Here is a 26875-nt window from a genome sequence, read left to right as displayed (position 1 = left end):
ATTATGAAATTTACAGGAAAATGGATGGGCCTGGAAAGAATGATAAGATCCTAGCTTGCAATATCTGTAAGTATGTATATATAGGGCATAGATATGAGTAATACCTAAAATGAGGACTGAAGAGATGGATTAGCAGTTAAGGCACTTGCCTGCAAAGCCAAAGGACCCGGGTTTGATTCCGCAGGACCCACATAAGCCAAATGCACAAGGTGGTGCTTGAGCCTGGAGTTCCTGGTGCACTCATGCTCTCCATCCCCACTCCGCCGTCTCTCTCTCAAATAAACAAGTAAAAATAAAATTTAAAAAATAAACCTAAAAGGATAGAATGGTAAACAAATGCAAGTATAAATGGGTGAGTAGGAAGATGGGGCCAGGAAAGGAGGAAAGGACACCCGTGGTCATATGAACAGAAGGGGGAGGGCGTTGCAGAGGGGAAGAAGAAAGGAGAGAATACAGGGTTTGTGGATAGAAGCATAGTTGAGAGGTGATTGAAATTGTGTTTGAAATTGCCAGAATGAAAGACAATATATATGTACCAACCAAAAACTAAAATAAAAGAATAAAACATAGAACAATAACTCCTTTCCCTGGAACACTCTTCAACTTTCTTCCACCTTTTCCTGATTTCTGCCTCATTTCTCCACCTCCTGTCATGTCTGGACATGTTCTCTTTGTCCTTCACTGGGCCAAAAATTACCTGGGCAATTGCTGGTCAACCTGAAAAACCTTTTCTTTTGTCATTTTACTGGTGCCCAACTTGAGCAAGACTCCCCTGACCCTTGGCTACTGCAAGTAATTAAAAAAAAGGGGCCGGGGGAAAGGTCATGTTTGACCGGTAGTAGACATTAATATCTGCTTCTCTGTGGGTGCTATATGTGTTAAAATTCTCATTACCATAATAAAATACATCACTGAAACATTGTTTTTACTTACTTTAAATTTTTTTAATGTTTTTATTTTTATTTATTTATTTGAGAGTGACAGACAGAGAGAGAAAGAGGCAGAGAGAGAGAGGGAGAGAGAGAGAGAATGGGAGCACCAGGGCTTCCAGCCACTGCAAATGAACTCCAGACACATGCACCCCCTTGTGCATCTGGCTTATGTGGGTCCTGGGGAATTGAACCTCAAACTGAGGTCTTTAGGCTTCACAGGCAAGTGCTTAACTGCTAAGCCATCTCTCCAACCCTTTATTTGATTTTTAAAATTTGTTTGGATTTTTTTTTTGAGACAAGGTCTACTGAAGTTCAAGTTGTCCAGAACTTACTCTAGCGTGGGCTGATCTTGAAACTTATGATGATAAGCCTGTTTCAGCCTCTGGAGTGCTAGAGTGACAGGCAGGGTTGGCTTGACAGAAACCCTTTTATAGAAGAAAGGTTCATCTTATCTCACAGTGGAAGGGGATTCAGCCCATCATGGGGGCGCGGGGGCATGATTGAGGAAGTGTGCTGTGACAGCTGCTTCACATCGTGGCTGCTTGTGAAGGTGACGAGAGCTCTAAATCAGAGATTGGCATGTCCTGTGTCCACCTCTAGTGGCTGCATTTGCCAGCTAGGCCCTGAATACCCTGAATTATACAACCTACCCAAACAATGACATCATCTTGGGACCAAGTGCTCAAAACATGATCCTGTGGGGTGGGGGTGGGGGTGGAGGATCATTCCAGATTTAAAGCACAGCAGAGGCTACCTGATGATGGCTGGTGGTTGCTGCAGTCAGGTTCACATTGCTGGTAGAAATCACCCAACCGAGAGCAGCTTGTGGGAAATAAAAAGAGGTTTATTTGGACTTAGAGGCTTGAGGGGGGAAGCTCCATGATGGCAGGAGAAAACGATGGCATGAGCAGAGGGTGGACATCAACCCCTGGCCAATGTCAGGTGGACAATAGCAACAGGAGAGTGTGCCAAACACTGGCATGGGGAAACTGGCAATAACATTCATAAGCCCGCCTCCAACAATATACCACCTCTAGAAGGTGTTAATTCCCAAATCTCCATCAGCTGAGAACCTAGTATTCAGAACACCTAAGTTTATGGGGGACACCTGAATCAAGCCACCACATTCCGCCCCTGGCCCCATAAACTGATAACCATACATGATATAAAATGCAATGCATCCATCCAACTTTAAAAGTCTCCTTATTTTTTTTTAATCAATTCATATATATCCCCAGAATCCAAGGTCTTTTAGCTGAGCATAATACCAAAAAATAACCTCAAAAAACTATAACGGCACAGAATAAACATTCACACTGCAAAAGATGGCATTGGGCATAGTAAAGAAATACTCAAGCAATACATAATTTAAAACAGTCAGGGCAAACATCAAACTCTGTAGTTCTGATTGTCATCAGCTGGGGAAGCTAGCCTTCAGAGCACCTAAATTCATGGGGAACACCTGAATCAGACCAGCACAGTGATGTTCAAGCTGTGACTAAGCCATTGCCAGTGTCCCTGAAGGAATTGTGTATATGATGAGAAATGAACTGTGATTGCTTCCACAGACACTTCAGTATTCATGGAAAGCAGAGCTAACCCAGAAAGAACAGAAGCCTTCAACAGGGATTGAGATAGTGGAGAGTGTGTTTATGGGATGAGTACTGAGTCAGGTTGCCTAGGTTTAAATGCTACTGTGCCATTTGCAGATAATTCATTCTTAGAAAAGTTCCTTCTTCAGGTCTCAGTTCTCTCATCCATAAACTGAAAATAGAGAATTTAACTTACTTTTTGGCCAAAGTCATATTAAATAAATGTTGTCAAAAACCAACGTGTACTCATGTGCCTGCACACACATATGCAAATACACCTTCCGTGAATCAGATATGAGGGTGGAATATGTTTCATAAAGGAGGTTTGTAAGGAAAAGGAAGCCAGCCTTGTCAAAAGGAGATTGAGATGAACACAAAGGGCACATAAGTTCACGCTGGGGACATATTAAATGTGTTGCTCTCTAGATACTATTGATGTTTATGAGAGGAACATATTCTTGGAAAGCAGTCTCCAGAATATAGTCGAATAATGGAATCTGTGTCATTTGTGTTCTTTTATCTCCTTTCTTTCACTCAATGATGGCCATTTATGAAATCCGCTATTCATTCTTCGGAGATGGAGTGAGGCTATTTCCTATCTAAGTGGAGCTCTAATTAAGACCTTTAATCTCATGTGGTCCTTCTAGCTACTGAGTCCACCAACTTGGGTAACATTAAAGAAATGAAAATTCTCACTGGTATTAGGTGGATAGGACAAGTACCTGAATGCCAGCTAGGAAATAAATAATGACCAGTCTAACAGTGAATGTGGATAATCACTGAAAATACTAGAGACTGCCAATCAGGAAACTTATTTGCATAAGCAAATATCCTTATCAACATTTTCTTCTTATTTGCAGGATTAAAATCATGTGTTATTGAGTGGCAAACCGCCAGTCTAAATGGAATATTTGCCAGCTTAAGGTTTATTGACTTCAATTTGTTGGTTATAATTACTAACTTTTTATGTTTAAATGTTCCAGCACTGACATGCTTGGGGGAAAAAAAACCGAACCACAGAGGTGATTGTACAGCAAGGAAATCAGCAGAAGAGGAAAATTAAATGCTAGGTGATAGTTTGAAGTCAGCAGTGATGGGAACGAGTGGGTGGGAAAGGGAAATTCTTAGGTGATTTAGCAAATGATGCTAAGAAAGTGCCACAGCATCATTTTGGTTTTTATATTATAACAAATTATAATTGATCATCTTTTGGTACTCATGTAAGAAAACTACTTTACTGAAAAATTTCACTGCCCTAAGCAACTCATACAAAAAATTATTCCTACCTTTTATTGAAAAGAATACTCAGAAGTAGATTTCGTTTTCAAATCCCAAGTTGCTTGAAAACTTTGTGAAGAGGCATCAAAGAAGTGTCTTTTACTCCAGAATACACTGGAATCAGCAGTAAGAGCTGGAAATAATGAGATCAGGAATGACACTTTCCTTGTCTCCCTGGGATGCTGGGCCACTGAATAGTTTTCAGAGGAGGACAGATCCATTTATTTCTCTTTCCTTCTTCTGAGAAAATGTATATTATCTTGTTACAAAAAAATGGCAGATTACCATCCAGAGGTAGTTCTACCCTGCTTCTCATGCACATTAAAGTACTACTGCTCTAAGCCTTTCCTGCCTGAGACAATGAAGGCAGTATTTCCTTCCGTCTCTCTTTACTTTTTTAAGGAAGCAGATATTAGAGCTTGTAAGTAACAGAAGTACACTTAAGAGTTGGGTGGGGGATGGGCTCTTGTCTTAAAGGTTTTATTTTTGTTGTTGTTGTTGTTTTGGTTTTTTAAGGTAGAGTCTCACTCTAGCCCAGGCTGACTTGGAATTCACTATGTCGCCTAAGGCTGGCCTCGAACTCACAGCAATCCTCTACCTCCCAAGTGCTGGGATTAAAGGCATGTGCCAACATGCCTGGCTCTGCTTTCTCTTTTATGTATTTAGTTTCTTCTATATTCGTTCATCTATTCCCACTCGACTTACCTGCCCTTCTATTTATTCATTCCTTACCTGAGCAAGCCTTAGGATTCCTGCCAATAATTGCTTAGTTTTTTACTCCATTGTTCTGATATAAGAACTCAAATTTGGTATATATTACTTGAAGCTATATTATTAGAGTAATTGTAGTTAATTGTGTATTATATATAATTCAAAATACCTAAAAGAAAATTTTGAATGCTCTTAGTACAAGCAATAATAGATATTCAAGGAGACAGCTATGGTAATTACCCCAGTTTTATCAAGACACAATGTGTATATGCATTGAAAGATTACACTGTATCCCATAAATGCGTACATTTAGTTCGTGTCAATCAAAAATGAAATAAAACAACAACAACAAAAAAGAGGCAACTTCTAAGAAGGATGGGATTTGGTAGACTTTAGTGAATATTATTCAGCCTGGGGCAGGCTTTCTAAAATTAAGTACCTGTTGGTAGCCTGTGTATCCTCTTTAGTTGTACAAGTTGGGTGTTTCACACATCCGGAAGAAGGCTGAGCGAGAAGCCATCTGTGGCTGTGGTTTAGTGTGAGTTCCTTTCTCCAGCCCCATATTTTATGTGTTGGCTTAATGTGACTTCTCAGGGAAGTCTTCCTTGTTCCACACGACCAGGTGAGTTACCCTGGGGCTCTTAGCAATGTGTACCTCGCTTTCTCACTACTCATTACAACTGCTGCTAAGTGTTTCTTTGGTTGGTCGGCTGATTAATGGCCCTCTCTGGGATTAGGGAGAGCATCCCCACGTGCTCCTTGGGAGTAGAGTAAGAAAGTGCCTCCACATGTTCTTTGGAGTAGGAGTGGGGGAGGCAGCCCCGCATGCAGCTTGGGGTCTGAGTGGGAGGAGTATCTCTACGTGCTCTTTGGGGTGGGAGTGGGAGGAATGAGCACCCCCACGTATTCCTTGGGGGTGGGATAACCATGCATCACTTTTCTGCCTCTAGAATTTGCCACAGTGGCTGGCACCTAGTGTGTGCAGATTTGTTGAATAAATTAGTAAAACATCTGAAGTAACCATTCAAAAGACATGAAATTTAATTTAACCACTGATCAGAGAAAGGGTGTACATTGAATCAACCTTTCAAATTTGTGTGCAATATTGAACATGTCCTGGTTATTATTGTCTAGAAATCACAGGGCAGTGAATTGTGGAGAAATAAGAAAAGGAGGAAGACTAAAGACCAGGAAAAGCTTTTAACTAGATAAAGTATAAAATTACTTGGAATGGTGAAATTCTTTTATTAAATAGTGAAGGTTTAATTCTGCCTATTCTTAAAACTTTCAAATGAACATATATAGAGAGAAGTTAGGCTTAAAAGTCTCCTACTAGACTTGATAGATTACCATAGCTCTTTCCCTTAGGAGCTGTTGTGCTCTCTCACTGTAAAATGTAATTAGCAGATGTAAAAAATAAAAGTCTTATTAATCTTACAGGGTATAATTGTGGTTGTTTATAAGTAAATTCTTCTCTGTTCATGGATTTCTTGTCTTTCATTTTAAATAGGCAAGTTAGAAGTCAAATGCCATTACCAATTTGACATCCATCTATCTATCTATCTATCTATCTATCTATCTATCTATCTATCTATCTATCTATCTATCTGTACATATGTGGCAGGCAACATTAGTTATTTTCCAAATGAAATTATAACTCCATTAGCTTAGTTTTAGGGTTGAGAATTTTAAAGCCAAACCAAAATATGTTCGTGTCAATTTTCTGCCAAAGCTGTTGGACAACTTCATGTTATAAGAAAATAAATGTGACATAGCAGAGGCCAAAAATCTTCATAGCCCTTGATAAATGTATTTAAAATTCTCAGACATTAAGGTCAAGCAATACCTGGACTAAATAACTTCTGCTTGCCCTCCACATCTACCTTTTGTCTTGTCTTCTGCCGTCTGTGTGGGAGGGTTCTCTAGGAAGACAATGTTATCAACAGGTTCTACTGTCTGGATTCCAGTGAGTTGTGCATGGAACCCAGAAGGAGGTTTGCAAGGAACCTGGCGGGAAGTATATGTGGGAGAAACCTGGATATAATTTCCTTGTAAACTTGCTAGTGGCTGGCTGTGTCCCTTCAAAAAAGTTTTTTCTTTTTTTCCACCCTCAAGGCTCTGTTGCACCCTTCCTCTGCTATCTGTGACTGACTGTTCCCTCTGCTGACCTGTAATGCTCACGTGGGGCAGCTGCCATGTTGTGACTCCTAATGGATTATGTCTTTCCACTCTCATCCTTATACATTGCTGCCTTGAAAATATTCATTTTATTTAGACTGTAGTTACACTAATTTCAGTGTACCATTTGTTTTTCTTGCTTTCACTACCTCATACAAGACCCTTAAGAAGAAGTGAAAAAATGTATCCTTTTCACAATTCAATAGACCACCCAAATACATTGTTAGAACACAAGAAAAGACATTGTAAGTGAGGTATATGTATATATATTGATACTTTTCAGGAGCTGTCAGGGTTAAGATTATAAACTTCATAGGATCTAGAATCAATCACCTAAGAGAGAAATTTCTACACACGTCTGTCAGGGGTATTCTAGATTAGGCTACCTGAGGTAGGAAGAACCACCCTGACCGTGGGAAGTACCATTCCATGGGTTTGGGGGTGGGGGAGGCAGACTGAACAAAAAGGAGAAAGCAAGCCGAGCACCAGCAGTTATCCATCTCTGAGCCTTGATTGTGATGTAGTGTGACCAGCTGCTTTCTGCTCTGGCCAACACACCTTCCCTGCAGAGACAGACTGTATACCCTAAAAGTGGAAGTGAAAATAAACCCTTCCTCCCTTAAGCTGCTTCTGGTCAGGTGTCTGGGCACAGCAATGAGAAAAGTAACCAATGCAGACAGGGGAACAAGTATACAGAAACGTGTTCTGTATGTTTTGAAGAATTCGTGCCTCCTGGAACTTGGTGCTCTTAGGATCTGCTGTTGAAGTTTCAGGCTCATTTTCACTCTCAAGCCATCTTTGAATCATTTATCCATCAATGAGAAATAGATTAGCCTTGTCCCCTGTCTGGTGGCGTGGCTAGTAGTGCTTTGTATTGTGTGAAGTAGAAATTTTGGTCAGGGTTGTTGCCCATATCTGGGCCCATAACAGGCCATGGCCTGAAACATCTCAGCATTGGATTGTAGTCAGCTGTGTCCAGATCCTTCTGGTGTGGATGCATAGTTAAAACTTTCCTTAGTCTGAGTGAGCTCATATAGAAGACAAGGATAAAAATTCAGTGCAATGAATGATGAAATATCCCTCAGTGTCTCTGATCTTCACAGTTTCCTGTGTTAAAAGGATTCCTCTCCTTTTTTTTTTTTTTCTTTTTGCTAAACTTTATCATACATCAAAATCCAACGAGTTCTTCTCAGGGCCAACTATAGGAGCTCAACTGAGCAGAAAGGTGGGGATGAAATTTTCACTCTTGGTGTTAATTTGCATGATGAGGAAGCTTGGGATTTTGGGAGAGAAATCAGCTCATGCTTTTGAATACAAAATTGGGGCACTTATCACTCTCCTTTATTGTATCAGCTTTCAACACTAGATTTTCTTTTTCCCTTTTTCTTTCCGTACTGTTTTCACAAACTGAGAAGTGCAGGAAAGCTCAAGGCAACATGGGGATAGGAAGATTGGTGCTGGGTATTGACTTCTAGCCCTGACTCCTCATTCTCATCTAATTTCTGATTATATGCTCATGTTTTGCCACAAGCAACCAGTAGATATAGTACTACAGAGTGATGAAGTCTGACCCAACAAAGTTAATGGCACAATCATTATGCTTTTCTTGTCCTGAGTTTTGCAGCAATAACAAATCCATCCTGAGTCTGGGTGACAGAAAGCAATCATTTTGATGGCCACTGTTGCTCAGGCCACCATCACTGGAGAAGTGCCCAGGCCAGCACTACCTCCTGAGGGAAGAGCAGAGTTTCAAGCTGATTGTTCGCTGGAGAAAACCATAGATGTTATTGAACAGCACGAGGCACTCACTTCACTAACTTGCTCCATCAAATGTGGCAATCAGTGAATGATCCAGGTTGTTTTCAGGGATCTTAAAGAACAGAAACCCTGTTTTTTTTTGGAGGGGGGGTGCAGAATTGATGATAAATATATGTATAATTCAGGTTTTATGTGGCAAACTTACATTCATATTGCCTGAGTCTCTTAATGTCTTTACAATTCTGAGGGTTTCCCCTGAGTTTTGGTTTAGGTAGCTTATTGCTAGCTTGTCAGGAGTCTCAGCTTCTTTCAGATATTTGGCAAATCATAAACTATGGAACAGAAGTAGAACTCATGCTGTTTTGAGCAGACGAGGCAAATTTCAAGATCACCTCAATATTTTGCTATGTAAATAGTGATAAACCTTGTTATTTTATTTATTACTTGAGAGAGTTTGAGATAGATTGAGAGAGGCAGATGGAAACAATGGTATGCCAGGTCCTCTAGCCACTGCAAATGAATTCCAGATGCACCTGCCACTGGCTTACATGGGTCCTGGGGAATTGACCATGGGTCCTTTGACTTTGCAAGCAAATGCCAGATGCACCTGCCACTGGCTTACATGAGTCCTGGGGAATTGACCATGGGTCCTTTGACTTTGCAAGCAAATGCCTTGACTGCTAAGCCATCTCTCCAGCCTGAGAAACCTTTTGAAAGGCAGCTGAAGGGATATTGTAACCACTGTGGATACAGAAGCACCACTGTGAGCCTCAGTTACTCCAATTTCTTCCCTCCGTTATGAACAAGTAGATTAAATGAAGGCCACATGGAAAGACACAGTTTGGAAGAAGTATAAGCAGTTTTTACTCTGTTTGGAAGTCAGAATAAGAATTTGTAGATAAAGACAAGCTGGAAGGGACAAATGATTTTCTGTGGCTTTAGCTTTGATTAGAAATTTAATTTTTATTCTTAAATGACAACTAAAGTCTATGAACTTCCAAAGGGCTCACCAAGATACTTAGGAAGCTTTCTTGACCAATAGCGTCCTTCCCTGGGAAGAATCTGTGATGAACAGGCACCTAGTTGAACTGAATCAGAATTATATCACCTCTGCTTGTATAACAGACATCTCATGCTGATGAGAAACTTTAGATGCTGAATAGATCTTTGATTTCTAAGTAATATGAAAAATGGGTAATTTTTACTTAAATAGTTTTATAGGAAAACCTTTCCAAGTTGAATTACAGGGAGGAAAATGATTAGTAGTCCTTGTTTGATGGATGTAGGGATTCAGTTTTCTTTCAGTTGACATTTATTGAGATCTTATTAGGTGTTAGGAGTGCATATTACATCTGTAAAGAATACAGAGAATAGCCGGGCGTGGTGGCACACGTCTTTAATCCCAGCACTTGGGAGGCAGAGGTAGGAGGATCGCTATGAGTTCGAGGCCACCCTGAGACTCCATAGTGAATTCCAGGTCAGCCTGGGCTAGAGTGAAACCCTACCTTGAAAAACCAAAAAAAAAAAAAAAAAAAAAAAAAAAGACTACAGAGAAGTCCTCTGTAAAGTCTATCTAGGAAGGGAAACAGAATCCACTAATACAAGTTGTGATAACAATAAGAAAAGAAATGCATATAATGATGCAATAATAACTGGAGATGGGAAGATACATGAGATGGGAAGATACATGAAATTGGATAGTTAGAGATGGTCTGTATGAGGAAGAGACATTTCAGTTGAGGATCAAAGTTGAGAAAATTCAGGAAGGATGGGAAAAACATGTGAAGTGATATGTATGAGAAGAAGGGATTGATTTGGTCAGAAAGCAAAAAGAAGGCTTCATGACTGGGCTGGGTGAGTACAGGGTGAAGAGGGTCAGATGCCAGGTTCAAGGATCCTGTGACAAGAAGTTCAGGCTTTATTTTAAGAGCAATGGGAGATATGATTGAGGGATCTGATCAGATTCTTGTGAGCTGTTACTTTTCTTTTTTAAGAGGATGTGTTTCCTATTGTAGTGTAGATTTGAGAAAGGTAAGAGTTGAAGAAGGAAGAAGAGTCAAGTAATTTTAGGAATCCAGGTCACAATGGCTTGGCCTAGGGAATGCCTTTTGTCCCATCTTTACTTTGACCTGAGGTGAATGAAGCTCTAGTATCCTACGTCTGCATTCCGTCCAGTGAAAAAGGGTGGGGGGTATGGGGAAGACATGCGATCTATCTCCAAGGACACTTCCAGAAGTTCTTCTCACCACTGCATGGAGGGCTGGGAAGTATAGTTGAGTTTTGAGTGGTCAAGTGCCTAGATAAAAGTCGGATGTTCTGTTGGAAAAGAGGAAAATAGCCAACAGCTAATAGCCTTTGCTACTTTCTTCTATATACATGTATGTATGCATATATATATATATATATATATATATATATATATATATATATATGTATATATATACACACACATACATATACACACACAATATATATACATACACACACATATGTGTGTGTGTATAAATGAATTACTTTTGAAATCAAAGTTTAGCTTCCTTAAGCTCTAAACATTTGGAGTCTCTTTTAGATTGTAGACGTCCAAGATTCACAGAATAGCTAGTTAAACTTAGATTGGGTAATTAGGTTTATTAACAGCTAGGCAAGCATCAAATAGCTCCCCAGGCACATGGCTGTCTATTAAGAACTGGACTGGAGAGAGGTATGCTTGGGCCTGAGGCCAAAATATTGCCTCCTACTCCTGTATTAAGTCTCAACCTTGGGACCCAGTTCTGCTTACTGAGCAGCCTTGATGTGCCCTGAGTTCAAGCCTGCATCATGGGCTTCAGCCCTCTTTCACAAACCTGGCTGTCAGAGGAGTATGGCCACAAGGAGGTTCTGCCCCAAGAAGGGAGGTCTTGCCAAATCTCTTGTCCATATCCTGAAAAGAACAAACCTGAGATGTTTGTGAATAGGTCATAGAACAAAGGAAGAACTTGCTCTGCACTCTTTCCCAATGATGGTAGACCTCTGGTTTCTGGTTTAGTTTCTTCTGACTACTGGTGAGAGTAAGGAAGGGGAGGACATCAGAACAGGAAAGTTTTTGTTCTAAAACTCCCCCAAAAGATGGAGCCTATGTGTGTATGTGAAGGGGAGGAGTGGAAGTGGTAGGAATCTAGTAACCCTGAAAGTGGAGACTCAAGCACTTTAAAGAGAGGGTCTAGTAGTGAGAGCTACATAATTAATTGTCTAAAATGTGCTTTATTTGGGTGACGGAAATGTGGCTTTACTTTCAAGCATACATCATACCATTATGAAACTTCAGCACAAAGAAAATGAGAAATGAAGAAAGGAAAAAAGTGTCAGGTGTTTTCAAATATACAACTTGATGCCTTTAGGAGCTGAAAGAGAAAGAAAAGGGAAATGTCATGTGAGGACAGTTGCAGAGAATATTGCAAGGGGAAGAGGATGCTTGGAGGAAGCTCAGAGGTTAGGTCAGGGCTGAAGGTGTGGAACACAGCCAGGACTGTTTCTACAGAGACCTGTCATGCCGGGGGCGGGGAGGGCATGGATCGGAGTAGTCTGGGTAATGGAAGAGAGGTTGACAACGACACATGCTAAAGTGTGAACATAGTGAAAGGAACTTCCAAGAGATGCTGAAGTACTCAGGGAGTAGCCACAGAGGGGGGATGCGCAGGGGTCAGGGTAGAGAGTGGTCATGGGAGTCTGGTCAGACCTCTGACGGAGGGCTCAGGGAGAGGACAACTGGATATGGAGAAGAAATGGAAGGCATAAACTCTGGCTTCCATCTCCTCTTTCTCTACCCTCTCCTCCTGCTGTCAAAACTCAACTGGAAGCCAAACACCACCGTCTTTTGTCTACCCTTTTGTATATTCTTTTCTATTTCTTTTTTTTTTAATTTTATTTTATTTTTTATTTTTTTTTAAATTTAATTTATTAGTTTTCTTTTCAGTAAATACAGGCATTTTGGTACCATTATTTAGGATCATCTGTGATCTACCCCCTCCCATTAGACCCTCCTTGTTATTGAAAATGGGTCGTGAATTGTGGAGTTAGCCCCCAGTTATTAGTATGATAAATGTCTCTGCAAATCATGACCCAACATGTAACTCTGACATTCTTTCCGCCCCCTCTTCCGCAAGATTTCCCTGAGCCATGTTGGGTTCATTTTTGGTCTGCTTCAGTGCTGAGGTGTTGGGGGCCTCTGAGGCTCTGGCTCTCTGATTTGGTAGGAGTTGATTTTTCTCTGCATTGATCTCCTTCCCCTTTGTGCTGGTATCCAGTTCACAGGAAAACATCACCCTTGCTTATTTCGCCAGTTGTCCTTAGTTTCAGTTGGGCCCCTTTTGAGGTATGTTGGGGCAGATCTCTTCTTAGGATCTGCATCTATCTGGAAAAGAGAAGCAGATTCTCCAACGGAGAGTAAGTTAGCACCCAGAAAATTGAGATAACACTTACTTTTTTGATAGACAGTTTGATAGGTGTAGGCCCTCTTATACCCCATGATTGATGGTAGCTTGATATTGTAGAGTGGGCTTGTGTTTGGGTATGGTTCTGACTTGTTTCCCAGCTCCAGCTAAGGGTCTAGTACCACTGAGTGCATTAGTTAGCCAAATCAAGAGCAATTGATTCCTCACCATGGCTGTGTACCACTATTGTACTTGTGTGGGTATCACATCCGGTTAATTGTTGCTACTTAGGTTAAACGACATAAAGAAATTTGAGGAAAAATGGTTGAACCTGGAACAGATCATTCTCAGCGAACTTACCCAATCACAGAAAAAAAATCGACACATAGTCTCACTCATCTGCAACACCTAACCTGAATTTGCCCAAGATGCCTTACATACCCAGCAAGTACCTCATGGACTAGACAATAAGATGGATGGGAGGGCAGGGAGGGAATCAAAGGGTGGAAAACAGTAATCCGGACCCAAACGGCAATGGTACCATAAAATTCTACTTCCTAAAAGACAGACCAAATGACTGAACCTTCACTAGTCCCTTACAGGAAACACCTGAACCACAAGACACTGGAGAGGGTAGGATCAAGACTGACCTAAATCTCCTACATCTTCCTTCCCTCCCTCTCCCCCTCTCCTCTCTATCTCTCTCCTCTCTAACTCTTGTATATTAGTTATCTTTTTCCTCAATTTCTTAGTGGACACTGACCTGTAACCCCCACTTCCAGCTTGGGCCTACCATCCACAATGAGCTTTTGATCAGAGAAACCTACAAGGTTTCCCAAAACAATGACAGACTTCTGTCAGAGTAATTGATGACCCACCAAAGGCCAGTGGTAAGACCCTATTGCTGAAGACTCCATACGCAGCTGACACGTAAAATGGAATGACATGGCTGGAAGCCAGGAGAGAGTCAGTCCCCAGACAGTCAGCGTGTCTAGTGCCAGAAGGCACTACGTAGGCGACTGGGGGAAGTGACCAAGATCTGTCTTTTCTATTTCTTTAGTTAACCTTTCTTAGAGGTGTAAAGAATGGCCTCTTAGGAAACAAAGCAAGGTGGGGCAGGATTGAATGAGGGACAAATGGGGGAGAACTTGCACCCTTTTAGCAGAAAGCTGGGAGAGGAGGCGGTATGACATTTCCTATCATAGTTTTTCTTTTTTCTTTTTTCTCAAGGTAGGGTCTCGCTCGAACCCAGGTTGACCTGGAATTCACTATGTAGTCTCTCTATGTAGGGTGGCCTTGAACTGGTGGTGATCCTCCTACCTCTGCCTACCGAGTGCTGGGATTAAAGGCACGTGCCACCATGCCTGGCTCTCCTGTCATAGTTTAATAAGTGATTTGCCTCTAACATTCACGGAGCGCTTGCTCTGACAGGAGCTGTGCATAAAAGCTACACAGACATGTCATCCCTGAGAGTCAGACAGTCAGGATTCCAGTCTCAAGTTTGGTGGTGGGGAGGGGTGGTGGGGGAGCGGTACAACAGTGAGGAACAAGGAAGGAACACTGCTTTCCAGAGCCAGGAGAGGCTTCGCATGGAGAGGGTGACACTGGACCTGCACATGGTGTCACCCTGTGGAGGAGAGCACTCTTCCTGCACGGTGGGGGGGGGGGGGAAGGGGGGGAGGGGGCATGGGCGCAGGTGCTACAGAGTTGCAGAAGGGAGACACCAGGCAGGAGGTAGGGTTAGGCAGGGTCTCGTGGTTATCATGAGCCAGATTGAAGTATTTGGATTCTATCTCTAAAAGTGGAAGGTAAGACCTAACAAAGGTGACAAAAGATGCTACTTTTTTCTACTTCTTTTAAGAGATAGGTGAAGGTTGCCTTCCCTAATAGCTCCTTTTGTTGATAGGGTTTCTTTCTTTCTTTCTTTTTTTCTTCTTGCTTTCCTTTACTTGCCTCCCTCACTCAACTCCTTTCTATGGTTGTTTATGATAGGTGAAAGCTTCAGGGTTAGGGGGATAGCTAGGATGGATTTGATATAGGGAAATAAAAAGAAACATTCTAGGTCTTTAATAAATTCTTCAGTTGCAAGTAGGGGTTTAATTTGATGACAGTGGAAATATTGGGGATGCTGGTGAAGAAATAAACATTATTAATGAGCCAATACTTAGTGGTCTGTGACAATAAAAGAAAAATGAAACTTGACTTCATGACAACTTGAAACGTTTTTCTGAAATACTGTTACTACACCATAATGTTACTGTAGACTGTAACATAGGAAGGACACAAACACATAGAAATGCAAGCACATACTCTCACATTACTTTTTCACACATTGCTCTCCAAAAAGAAAACTCTTCAAGACTTTGGGGAGAAAGTCCATTAATGGATTAATCAAGTAACCATCTTCTATCTGCACTTTTATTTTATATACCCTTTACACCTGTTTAATTAATCCTAAACATGAGGCTGACTGCTAATTAAACAGCCCTAGAAGTGACTGACTGAAGGTAGTAATTTGAGATAATTAGTTTTAGTTTCAAACACTCAATTTTCACACTTTGTGCTCATTTTTAGAAAGGGGCTGCTCATTATTATAGGCAGAGTGGGGGTTCTGCAAGGCATCTGACTGATGGACTCTTGAGTAGCTGAGGAAGTGGGAGGATTATGTTTCCAAATAGGACAGGAAAATGGCATAGTACTGTGGAATTCCTACAAAGGGCTTTCTCTCTCCTACACAACACACACACACACACACACACACACACACACACACACACACACACACACCAGGTCAGACTACTCAATATCTTTCATTAGGACATAGAAATGCACATGATTTGATTTTTGAGACCGTTTCCTTGGCAGAGGATAAAGATACCACGGATTCATCATCAGTGGTCTCTTTCCTAGATTCTGCAGAAACAAACAAAGTGTAAAAGGCTCATGTTCATTGAGTGGCTTGTAATTTGGAGTAGTGTCTTTAGGAACAGTCATGTACTACCAAGGCACACGGTCACCTGGAAGAGAAAGCCAAGGGTAGGAAGAAGCAGGTCAGTTGTTTTTCATGGTCACATAGTGTTGATGAGGAAAGTTGAAGTCCATACCAGAACAGAACTGGGGAGAATTTAGGGTCAAGCAGGCTGACCTGTGCAGTCGTTGCCATTGCTTGCATAGGTAGAAGGTCACACAGAGGCTGAGTGGCTCCTTCAGAACCTGGAGTGCTCCAGGCATCCTGTTGTGCTCTATACCTGTGTGACTGCTGCCTTCCTCTCTTCCCTGGGACGTTCAGGGATGCTTCACTGGCTGCCAACATGGAGTGGGGCTTTGTAGACTCAGGAGGACTGTCCAGTGGTTTATAGCTTTTAGAAGATGTCAAAAGTGGAGTCAAAACCTCCATGTGGATTGAGAATCATCTGTCCCAGAGATTGGTGGGAGACCATTGGATCCTGGGATATATTCCTTGTGTGGGAAGCCAAAAGTTCAAACTTTGTCGATGTCTTCTTTGAGCAGTGATGTTCACTGTAGAATCTGATGGCAGAGTAAAGTTCATTGTTTTATGAGAGCATTTTTTAGGAAGTCATCTGGATTGGGGCATCTGAGCATCATCTTGATGAACTTCCATCCATATCACATCACGGCAGCTGACAAGTGATGAGCTATCTAGCTGCATAGCCCATGTACATGTTATTGAGAAATGACATAGAATTCATAATAATAGGATTTTTCCTGTCCATATAAAAAAACAGTCTGTTTGCCTAAAACATTCTAAGATCTGGGTAATTTTTCTTAAGAGTTTTAAAGGTATTGTTTATTTGAAGATACATGGTTGGCCAGTCTCAAGTCTTATTATGTTAATCAATGATTAGTCATCATGAAAAGACTTGATAAACTATGTGTTTAAAATAATTTAACAAAAGGATATTAAAAAAAATTAAATGGAATCGAGTGGCTAAAATGTCTCAAGTTAAATTTTCTGTTAGTCATGACATAACCTTTGTCTGTTCTAAAGCCAAAGGCAGTTTTAGATGTGGCCTCTTCTGATGTGTGTTTGTACTATGCCTTCATTTTTTCTCTCATTTCTGCACCAGAACAATCATGTACAGAATATAAAAGCAGCAACAACAAAAAGCATGGATATTCCCTTTGGCTTCTGAAACAATGAAACCTGAAACCAAATTGTTTCTCACTGTTTACAAGTATGTGCATTGAAAGAAAGTAAGCCCATGGACTGTTATAAAGTACTCTCTAGTTCAATTGGCAGTCCTAAAAACATATTTTTGGAGGGGGCAGAGATATAAAGGTTTCTGTTTATATCTAGCTTTGAGAACTTAGTCTCTTGTTAGAGGCCATCATTCTAGAAGATACTTTATGATTGAAATGATCTGTCATTTGTTTTGCAGATACCTCAAATTAGCTATGCATCCACAGCCCCAGAGCTAAGTGATAACACCAGGTATGACTTCTTCTCTCGGGTGGTCCCGCCTGACTCCTACCAAGCGCAAGCCATGGTGGACATTGTGACGGCCCTGGGATGGAATTATGTATCGACACTAGCTTCTGAGGGGAACTATGGAGAGAGTGGTGTGGAGGCATTCACCCAGATCTCAAGGGAGATTGGTGAGCATATTTCACTAGTTGATTGCATTTGAAGGTGACATGTTGCTAAAATCTGGGCAACACAAAGGCTGCCTGATATTTATGGGATAATTAGAGCTCTTAAAGATGCATGACCCAGGCTATCCCCTGTCCAGGGAAGCTGGGCATATTATACACAAACTTTATTGTCTGGGTCTACAAGGTGACACTTCGGTGCTAATTTAGAAAATAGAGTGCCTGACTTAGGTGAATATGTATGATTTTTTGGAGTTGTCTCTTTTGATGAGAGAGTTTGCTGAGACATTAGAGCCACTGTAAATTTGAATAAATGGCATACTATTTGATTGTTCTAGATGCAAGTTTATATTATTTAGTCAATAAATTAAAAATAAAACAGTGAAATTTAACATCTAATACTAGGGAGATTAACACCAGTAATCATCTTATAGCAATATTGGAGTATCCCCTAAGGTTATAGCTAAGTAATATTTTCAATGTCACATTTAACTTTTTTGCTTTTTTACTCTTTCCTAAAGCTCTGAAGCTTATAGAGGGATGAGGGAAAATGTGAAAACTTTGTTAGGGCAATGTGATGACGAGTTTTATCCTGGGCTTTCTCCACAGAGCTTATTCAAATTTCGGTAGACATTTCACCAACATGAATGTTTACCCATGAGGTGTAAATCTATTCTACTGCTTGGGAAAAACAAAACAAGGTGACAATAGAAAACAACATAGAATACAAATCTTATTGCCATTTAGTCAAAAGTTATGTTTTTGCATGAAAGGAGATGTTAATAATCTCAAGTATTAATAGCTTTTGTTAAATATTAATTTTTACACAAATACAAATATCAATATTAAATTTTTATTTATTTATGAAAATTAATGAATTGGCCTATATGAGTAATAAAATATATTTTGGTAAGGTGAAAGTATCCATTGACTATTTTTAAATAATTTTGAATTTAAAGGAGGAAAATTTGTTTGATCCATTTATTGTCTCCCTTGGAAAGTTCATTTAAGGAAAAGATCATGGGAATGGTTTGGATTTAACCTTAATTGCAAAGAACAGAAAAGTCTGAAGTTATTTAAATAAGGTTTTCACTTGACAGAGTTATAGATGCTTGGAGCCTGGACATAATAGGACAGGGACCATATTATATATAATATTTTCCATATTTAACATTTTTGCTGTATGGCTGTATTGATGCAAGAACTTTAGAGAGAGTCTAGTCTTTTAAACAGATTAGGCTGATTTAACTAGCTAGCTGTTGACAATGACTGTGTCCATGATGCCATAATCTTTGCTCTTTGGAATTTTGAGTTATACCATGATTGCTATAAAAGTGATTCAAAACCTTACATTGGATGTTACACTGCATTATTTTATTAGATAAGAATCCCAAGTTTACCCTTAAAAGAAATGCCCACTCAGATGAAAACAATAGCTTCTGGAAGCAGGGCTAATACATTATTTAAACAGCTGATGTCAGTTCTTACCAGAGTGATAACTCAACACGAGTAGGAAACTAATAGAGTATATATTGAAAAGGTTTTCTGCAGCGATTTTGAATGTATCTCAATGCCTGGACACATTTTGTGTGTCTGAAACAGATTATTATGAAACATTCACTAATGATACACAATTGCAATAAATTGTTCTAAAGAGTTAAGTGAGAGTATCATAGAGTAGAATTTTATTCTTTTGACTAAAATAAGAGGTACCTATTTTTTCACTTCTTAGACAATGTTGTATTTTTGTAATACTGTCACAAATTCCTGTTTCTATCCTAGTTACTAGTATGGGAGGAGATAATTTAGTGCCTTGTATATGTACCTGGTTAGAGCCACATGGTTTCTTTTCCATGTTGCTCCTTCTTTCAGTGTTCTGTGACTTGATTGGCTGTCCATTCTGTTTCATTGTTCACTTATCTGGGGGAATAGAGGAGGGATGGATTGTCAATTAATATGCAGAATACTGAAAAGGCCAAATTAGTATGACACTAGAATATGCCATGGAATATATTAAATATCAGAATCATCCCTCATTTTAATGACAAAGATTTTTATCTAGGGCAAAAATAGCTGAAAATTAAACCTTTTACATGACAGTGATATTAATGGGAATGGCAAATGTTAGCAACTTAACCCGTTCTGAATTTATCTGATGACTTTAATGAAAATTCATTAGTTCTGTAGCATTTGCTGCTCTTACTACAACATGGGTGACATCTTTATCACCACATAATAGTATATATTTAGAAATATTAGCATCTAAAGTGAGATATATAAATTCAATTTTGGGAAATTTTCCTATATAATATTATATATTCCCCTAATGTTCTTAAATAAAAATGTTCATATACTCTTCTGAATTTCTCTCTGTAGCCACATTGAACACTAAGAAATTTCATTGTAAATTGAGACATCCTATGTTTTATCTTTGGCTAATTTAGGTGGATCATAATGGAATGATAGTGACATGAACACTCAATTAGTGATAAATTTCTTGTACTGTTTGATTAGAACATGTTTCATTTCAACAAAATCTGAGACATGGGGAAATGTTTTTGCAAGAATGGAGTTTATGAGTGAATGGGAGTCAGCAACAGATGTTGCTGATGGCTCTTTTCTAGGCAATATCCTGTGAAAGGGAGATGGGAAACATGTGATAAAATAAACACTTGATACTCTAGCTGTAATAGTGTCAGGTACATCTTGACTATCTCCTATTCCGGAGAAGCAAAACAAGCAAGCAAATAAACACACAAACAAAACCCCATCTATCATTTGGTTTTGCACATAGCACAGTTTGACTGGGATATACTACATAGTATGGGAAACAAAATTGAAAGGCTAGACATTGACATATAATTGGATATTTTAATTCACCAAGCATTTATTTTATCTCTAATTTTCCAGAAAATGGAGGCAACATCTGGGGGCTGAAGGAATCTATCAGGATATGTACTTAAGATTGTAATGAAGTAGAAGATGAAGCGAGCAGTTAAGGGGACATTGCAGTACCAGTTTTGGTTTGATATAGGCTGTGGTAATAGAAATGGGAAGGGAGGCAGATGAGAGGCATTTCTGAGCATCGTGTATACAATGTAGTAGCTGATTCCATGTAGAGCTTTGAAGAAAGAAATTAAAATTGGTCATAAGATTCCAAACTCAGAGAAGGCAAAGTGCCATGCACAGAATGGTGGAAAGGCTCATTTTGAGTGAGAGCATGTTTGCTTAAATACAGGGCTTCAGGTGTCAGGACAGATATTTGTGGAGAAGAATAGTAAGGAACAGAGGTGTGGCTGAGCTGAAATTGAGATGGAGCTCTGAATATAATTTTCACAAAACTAATAGTTGAGGAAGAAACTGTGGTGGCTGAGGCAGAATAGTAGAATGAGAAGTAAAGGAGACTGAGGAAAGACTGTTGGCCAGAAGCCACCTGGGAATATAGCCTCTGTACAGTAGTGGGAAGCAGACACTAGGGCAGTGTTTGCTCTGTTTTCTTGCTGGGTTGTGGGTCCTGGGAGGACTCAGCCACCTCTGAAGAAGGTTTTCGGTATGGAGTTGATGGGATGAAATATTTTTAGTGATAGTTCAAGGATTATGAGTAGGTGTTCATGAAAGGCCATGAATTTTTTTCTAGGGAACATAGTTATAAGTGTCTTGTGTATTACTAGAGAAACCAGAAATGTGTTTGAGAGGCGCATCGATATTTCTCAAGGCCATGATTACAAAGTATCGCAATCAGGTTGACTTAAAACAATATACATTCCCTTCATCTCTGATGTACAGAGATCTGCAGGGTCATACTGCTTCCCAAATCTATATGGGAGAATTTTCCTTGCCTTGGAGCTTCTGTTTTTTTTTTTTTTGTCCCCCTCCCCCACGCCCAGAAGTCCGTGGTCTTCCTTGGCCTATGGACACTCTCTTTCTCTATCATGTACCTGATTGTGTTTGTGTCTTCTCTTCCTTAAAGGATGCATCCATGTTTTGTTAAAGGTACACCTTTGTGCTTTGTTGTAACTAGTTACCTCTGCATTGCCTCTGTTTCTAAATGGTCACATTCTGAGATGCTGAGGTGAGGAGCTCAATGCGTCTTTGTGGGAAAAAGGCTTGACTCATCACAGGGTGTGTCTGTGAAGTACTTAGGGGGTAGATAACTTCCAGAGACAGAAATGGGATGTGGCTCAGGAGGATAAGATATTAGCAATAAGGATACAAAGTCTGCTCAGTAGGCAGAATATAGCCAATAGATAAGCCTATAATGCAAATACTTCAGAAGCTTCTTTGGAATGGTGCTTAGTTCTACTCTTCCAATCTTGATTACTTAGGTGGATGGTGTGGCCTGATAGGTAATCCAGAGTTCCAGATTTAGAGGAGGTGGTAGGATCCCAATGTCTGGTTTTCCAAGGCTCCCAGGCTGTCAAGTGCTTACAGTGATTAGACTACCATGGGTGCTGCAAATATAAATGTATTGGCTGTTCAACTGCCTTGCTTTGCACGGTCCCCAAACCTTTTCCTTTTTTTTTTTTTTATAACACCTAGAAAATTATGAACATTCACAGAGTCTCTTCTGGCCTAATTTATTTTTATTTCCCTCTTTGGTCTCTTTTTGCTTGAGGGAAGGGAATAGTTCTGTTGCTGCTGGTTGAGACTTATTCATCACCCACATTACACGCCCTTCATGATTACGACCACAGTCCTTTATTTGTCTTGTTTTAATTATTCAATATAATGTTTCATTGATATTGTAATAAAGAGGTTGGGGATATTTGCTCGTGTTTTTCCATCATAAGCTGCAGGGCTTGTAGCTTCTGACTCAGTAAATGACTTCCTTGAGTCTTTAGACAGGTTCTTTCATTTCTTTGACTCAGCTTATTAAACTATTTTAAAAAGAAGACAGGATAATAAATGTTAATGCTACCACTATTATTATAAGGGGCAAGGAAGCTAAAGCTTTATCTTTGAAGATAAAAGGAATTTTTGAAAGCAAGATATCTTTTCATTGTGGATTTGCATAGTATGGCAACACACCTCCTTTAATCAGTCATCATGTTTATGAACGACTTGTTGAAGATGACAGGCCTTCAAGTCATCATCACATACATTACAAGGGTAGAATAGACCTGAATCTGTCAAATCCTTTACTGTCTGCAGCCTTTTACTTCTGCTTTGCGAATGCTGTGAGTTTTTGACTATTGTCTGACATGCATTAAAATCTCAGTGTTGGAAGTGGCCATAGAGATGGTTGTCTTGGCAATTTATTTGAAATGTTAGCATGAGACATCAACATAATTCATTTTTTTGTATATTGACTGACACTTGCCAAAAATTTTGTGTGTGATTTATTTTGGTGAATATCAAGCAATAAAGGGAAATTTTATTCCTAGTATACAATTGAGAAGTACCCACTGCTCATATATTTTTTTTAAACCTAGCATTGTTTTAAAACAAAGAATTTTCCCCCTTGGGTTATAAACAAGAACCACGTTTCTATTAAGTGAAATGGATTCACTTGAAGATTAAAACAAAGTATTTTCAATGACAGATAGAAGAGAATACATAAAGAACAGCTTTTCCCCTCAGATGCTCATTGCTTTAGAAAAATGACTTCCAGCAGGCAAAAATCAATTTGACAAAAGTATTAATGTTCTAAAATACTATGAATGAAAGGATACATTTTAATTCAATTGAAAAATTTTACTTTATATTCCTACAGCTGAGTTCCATTGATAACACCACATTTCAAGTTGCAAATCATATTTAATTAATATTAACACCAGGTAATTGGGAAGAATAACTTCAAAGGAGGGCTGAGAAAATTGCAAATTGAAACTGCAGGTGTAGCAATATAGCAGAAGCTTTGGAGGGATGCAAAGAAAGTGTATGTTATTTTAACAATTACCACAGAACCTGATCAAATAGAGTATCATTTCAAAGCTGTTCCTCACTCTGGCCTTTCCTAATATTTAGGGCTTAGTCACTGCCAAGTATCAACAGCAGCTGTTCATGGGAACAAGAAAGCACCATGCACAGAAATGCTTTAAAACCTATAATTGAAATGCTTGAGTTAGGTTTTTAGTAAACAATGGCAGTTTGATGCAGTGGAATCCATCTTGGAGTCAAAAGACCTTTTCAGAATCTCTTCTCTTTCATTGTAAGAATTTGTTAATGATCTTGAGGAATGATCACCCTACTAAGCAACCAGAAAAAGGCATAATGCTCATGATTTAAAAATTGTTTATTTGTATGTGTAGTGGGGAGGGGAGGTGCATGTGCCATGATGTGCATGTGGAGATCAGAGGACAGCTTTGAGGTATTTGTGCTGAGGTATTTGCCTCTGCAAATGAACTGCCAGACTACAAATGAACTAAGGTCTGACTAGTTGGCCTGTGAGCTTCAGATTTTCTTAGATTAGCCTCCCATTGTCATAGGAACATTGGGATCATAGATCCACGAGCCACTTTGCATTCGGCTTTATGGGGTTGCTGGGGAATTGGACCTGGGTCAGCAGGCTTTATAAGCAAGCACCTTTAGTCACTGAGCTATCTCCCCAGTTCATCCTTACAAATTTAAAAGTAAACTCTAATATGCTATTTAATGCCAGGTTTTGTTCGTGAGAGGAATGGAGATAAGACAGACTTCTTTCCCCAATGCCTAACAAAGCTGCATGTTATCATAAGTTTGGTGGGCGCAATTGTCTGGTGTATAAGATTTAAGCTGGTAAAGAGGGCTTTGCTTGGTTTGATAATTATCTTCACACTTAACCATGGGAGAAGGACCACCTTCCCCATCCTTTCCTTTTATGGGTCTTCTACCCCTAGTCTTACTTTTGTTACCCTCAGCTGTTCAGTGTTATTGATCATATCACCTGATAGTTATCTTTTCTCATGTCAAATCTGTTGTCCCTTTAAAGGGCTGAGAGTTTAGCACAAGTTGTTGGTATATTGCCTTATCCTCGCTAATGTGCTCCCACACACCCCTGTGCTTTATCTCACGGTACCCACACGCTGCTGTGATCATATGCTGGCTTATCTGTGTGTTACTTCCACAACATATGCTTTACTCAGTGGAGAGACTATCCAGTGCCCAACAGAGTGCCTGGCACGTGACATGTATTTTATGAATTTTTATTGAATGACCATTGTCACCAGATTCATGGCTCTATTGGCCATGTGTACCTAGAAATTAGGCTTGCCCAGAATTTGGGCAATGAAAGGCAAAGATGGCTCCAATGATCACTTATGCATTTTATTTGATAATGTGCAAGCTATAACAGAACCTACAGGAGATTCTTAACATTAGGTCACCTTTTCCTTTGCTGGAAAATACTAAAGCCTATAGTGTATGGGCTCAACCTGGCCTTCTTCTGTCAGTTCAAGAGCACTGGGAGATAACCAAAAGCTTCTTGCTGACTCAGACTCACCATTACAGGCATGTGCCACCGTGTTGGGCTCAGTGTGTATTATATTCGAAGCCTGTACTTACTAATGGGTGGCTTAGTAGTGATCCTACTTTCCTAAGACTATATTCAGTTTGTTCAATGAGAAGAAGGTAGTATTCCTAGTGTGGAATAATACTATGTGAAATAAAATAATGCTATATTTTACTACGTGACAGGTATACCACCTAGGGTATAGTGCTGACATATAGTTAAATATATTAATTAATTAAGTACTGTCAGCATTTCTCACCAAATTTACTTGCTGGTCTTTCAGTTTGAATCTTCCAAATATTAACTAATTCAGCCAGCATCTATAGTGTGCCCACCATGTATCAGGCTATATTTGTGTCAGCTTTGAGGCTAGAGAGATGAATCATGGTTCTTGTCTTCCAGCAGGTCACTATCATTGCATGCTCAAGATTGTAGATACATGAACAGAAAAAATACAGATGCATGTGACCACTGACTCCATGGTGGCAGATCCCAAGTTGGTAGGTCCCAAGGTTAAAGGGAGTGCACAGTGTGATGTGAATTAATCCAGATAACTTCAACAGACAACAGATTCTGGGAACAAAACACTATACAAAAATGGCATGTAGATTATGCCAACTTTGTAATGTAGCAAATGTCTAATAATGTGTAAGATGCAAATAGTGTCTGACAATTTCTATTTGTTCATTGGTGAATGATTACTCCAAGTACCCTTGTCTAGACCATCAATGCCTGACTTCTTCTGACATGCAAATCGTGATCATCCATGCCCGTGGCAGCACTTTCAATCTTGCTCACTTTCTGAGCATGATTTTACTTAGCTTCAACCCATACATTCCAAGGTTTGAGATTATTTGGCCAGGCACGGCTCCTGTTTTCATTTAGTTTCTCATTCCTGGGACATAAACACCTAACTAAACATAGCTGATGGGAATAAAGGGTTAAGTTCAGCTGAACGGAGAAGTTATATCATGGCAGGGGAAGTATAGCTAAGCAAGACAGCAGGGGAAAGGAACAGCCCAAGTAAACTAGCTGAACCCCAAGAAAGGCTGGACTGATAAACTGCAAGGTCCACTCCTAGTGACACACCTCCTCCAGCAAGGCTCCACTTCCCACACGCTTTACTACCTGGCAATTGAGTATGTATGGTGTTTAACCATAAGCACATTATCTTCAAACTACCACAGACCCTTTGAGCTGAGGTAAGCACCAGGCCCCAGTTAGTTATTGTTAACTCATAATGTTGTACTCTTGAGCTGATGGGTCCGTTCCCAGGCTCTGGTCTCCTAGGTTTGGTCAGTAATAAAATTTCTAGTTAACTTTCACCTGGGTGGAAGATCTGCTCAACTGATTATGCGAGACAGCTTTCAGCTGAATCCTGACTTCATCCTGGCCTCTGGTATATGTTAGGGTGCTCATTCTGTGTAACTTGTTTAGAGAGGGAACTGTGAGTGAACAGACATGAGTTCCATATGATGAAGTAGTTCACCATGTGGGAATAGTTTTATTCTCTCAGAGATTCCTATATAAGTGCCTTAGAGAGGGCCAGAGTCTGATCATATCAAAAGTATCATCTCTGCTTGAGATTTTCTTTGTCTTGCTACCTAACTCCTGTTGCCAGCTGCATTACTGTGCTAGGGCTAATAAAAAAAAAATACCACAAGCCTGGTGCATTTAAGCACCATAAACATAATATATCATTCTAGATCAAGGTGTTGGCAGGGTAGGCTCTTTCCATTTTTTTTTGAATCTTTGTCATTGCTTGGAGTGCAGAAGTAACCCTGAGACCCTTGCCTTTATCTTCACATGATGTTCTCTCTCTCTCTCTGTTTATCTCTGTGTCCATATTTCTCTCTGTTTATGAAGATACCAGCAGTATTGAATTAGGGACTTATCTTACTCTAATATGACTTCATCTTAACTTAATTAAATCTACAATAGCCCTTTTTCAAATCAGGTCACATTCAAATATGCTAA

At 39.8% G+C, this 26875-nt stretch overlaps 1 protein-coding gene across 6 annotated transcripts in view; it reads left to right on the top strand.

Moving 5' to 3' along the window:
* Positions 1-26875, top strand: part of Grm8 (glutamate metabotropic receptor 8) — an 854699-nt gene that overhangs the window by 159262 nt on the left and 668562 nt on the right. For all 6 annotated transcript variants that reach the window (XM_045159898.1, XM_045159896.1, XM_004658606.2 and 3 more), the window contains one exon: positions 17259-17475. In XM_045159898.1, coding sequence (XP_045015833.1) covers positions 17259-17475 — 217 coding nt within the window. The remainder of the gene's footprint in view (positions 1-17258; positions 17476-26875) is intronic.

Source organism: Jaculus jaculus, chromosome 10 (genome assembly GCF_020740685.1).
Source record: "Jaculus jaculus isolate mJacJac1 chromosome 10, mJacJac1.mat.Y.cur, whole genome shotgun sequence".
Taxonomy (NCBI): domain Eukaryota; kingdom Metazoa; phylum Chordata; class Mammalia; order Rodentia; family Dipodidae; genus Jaculus; species Jaculus jaculus.
The sequence above is the reverse complement of the archived record's forward strand: the minus strand, read 5'-3'. Positions and strand labels throughout refer to the sequence as shown.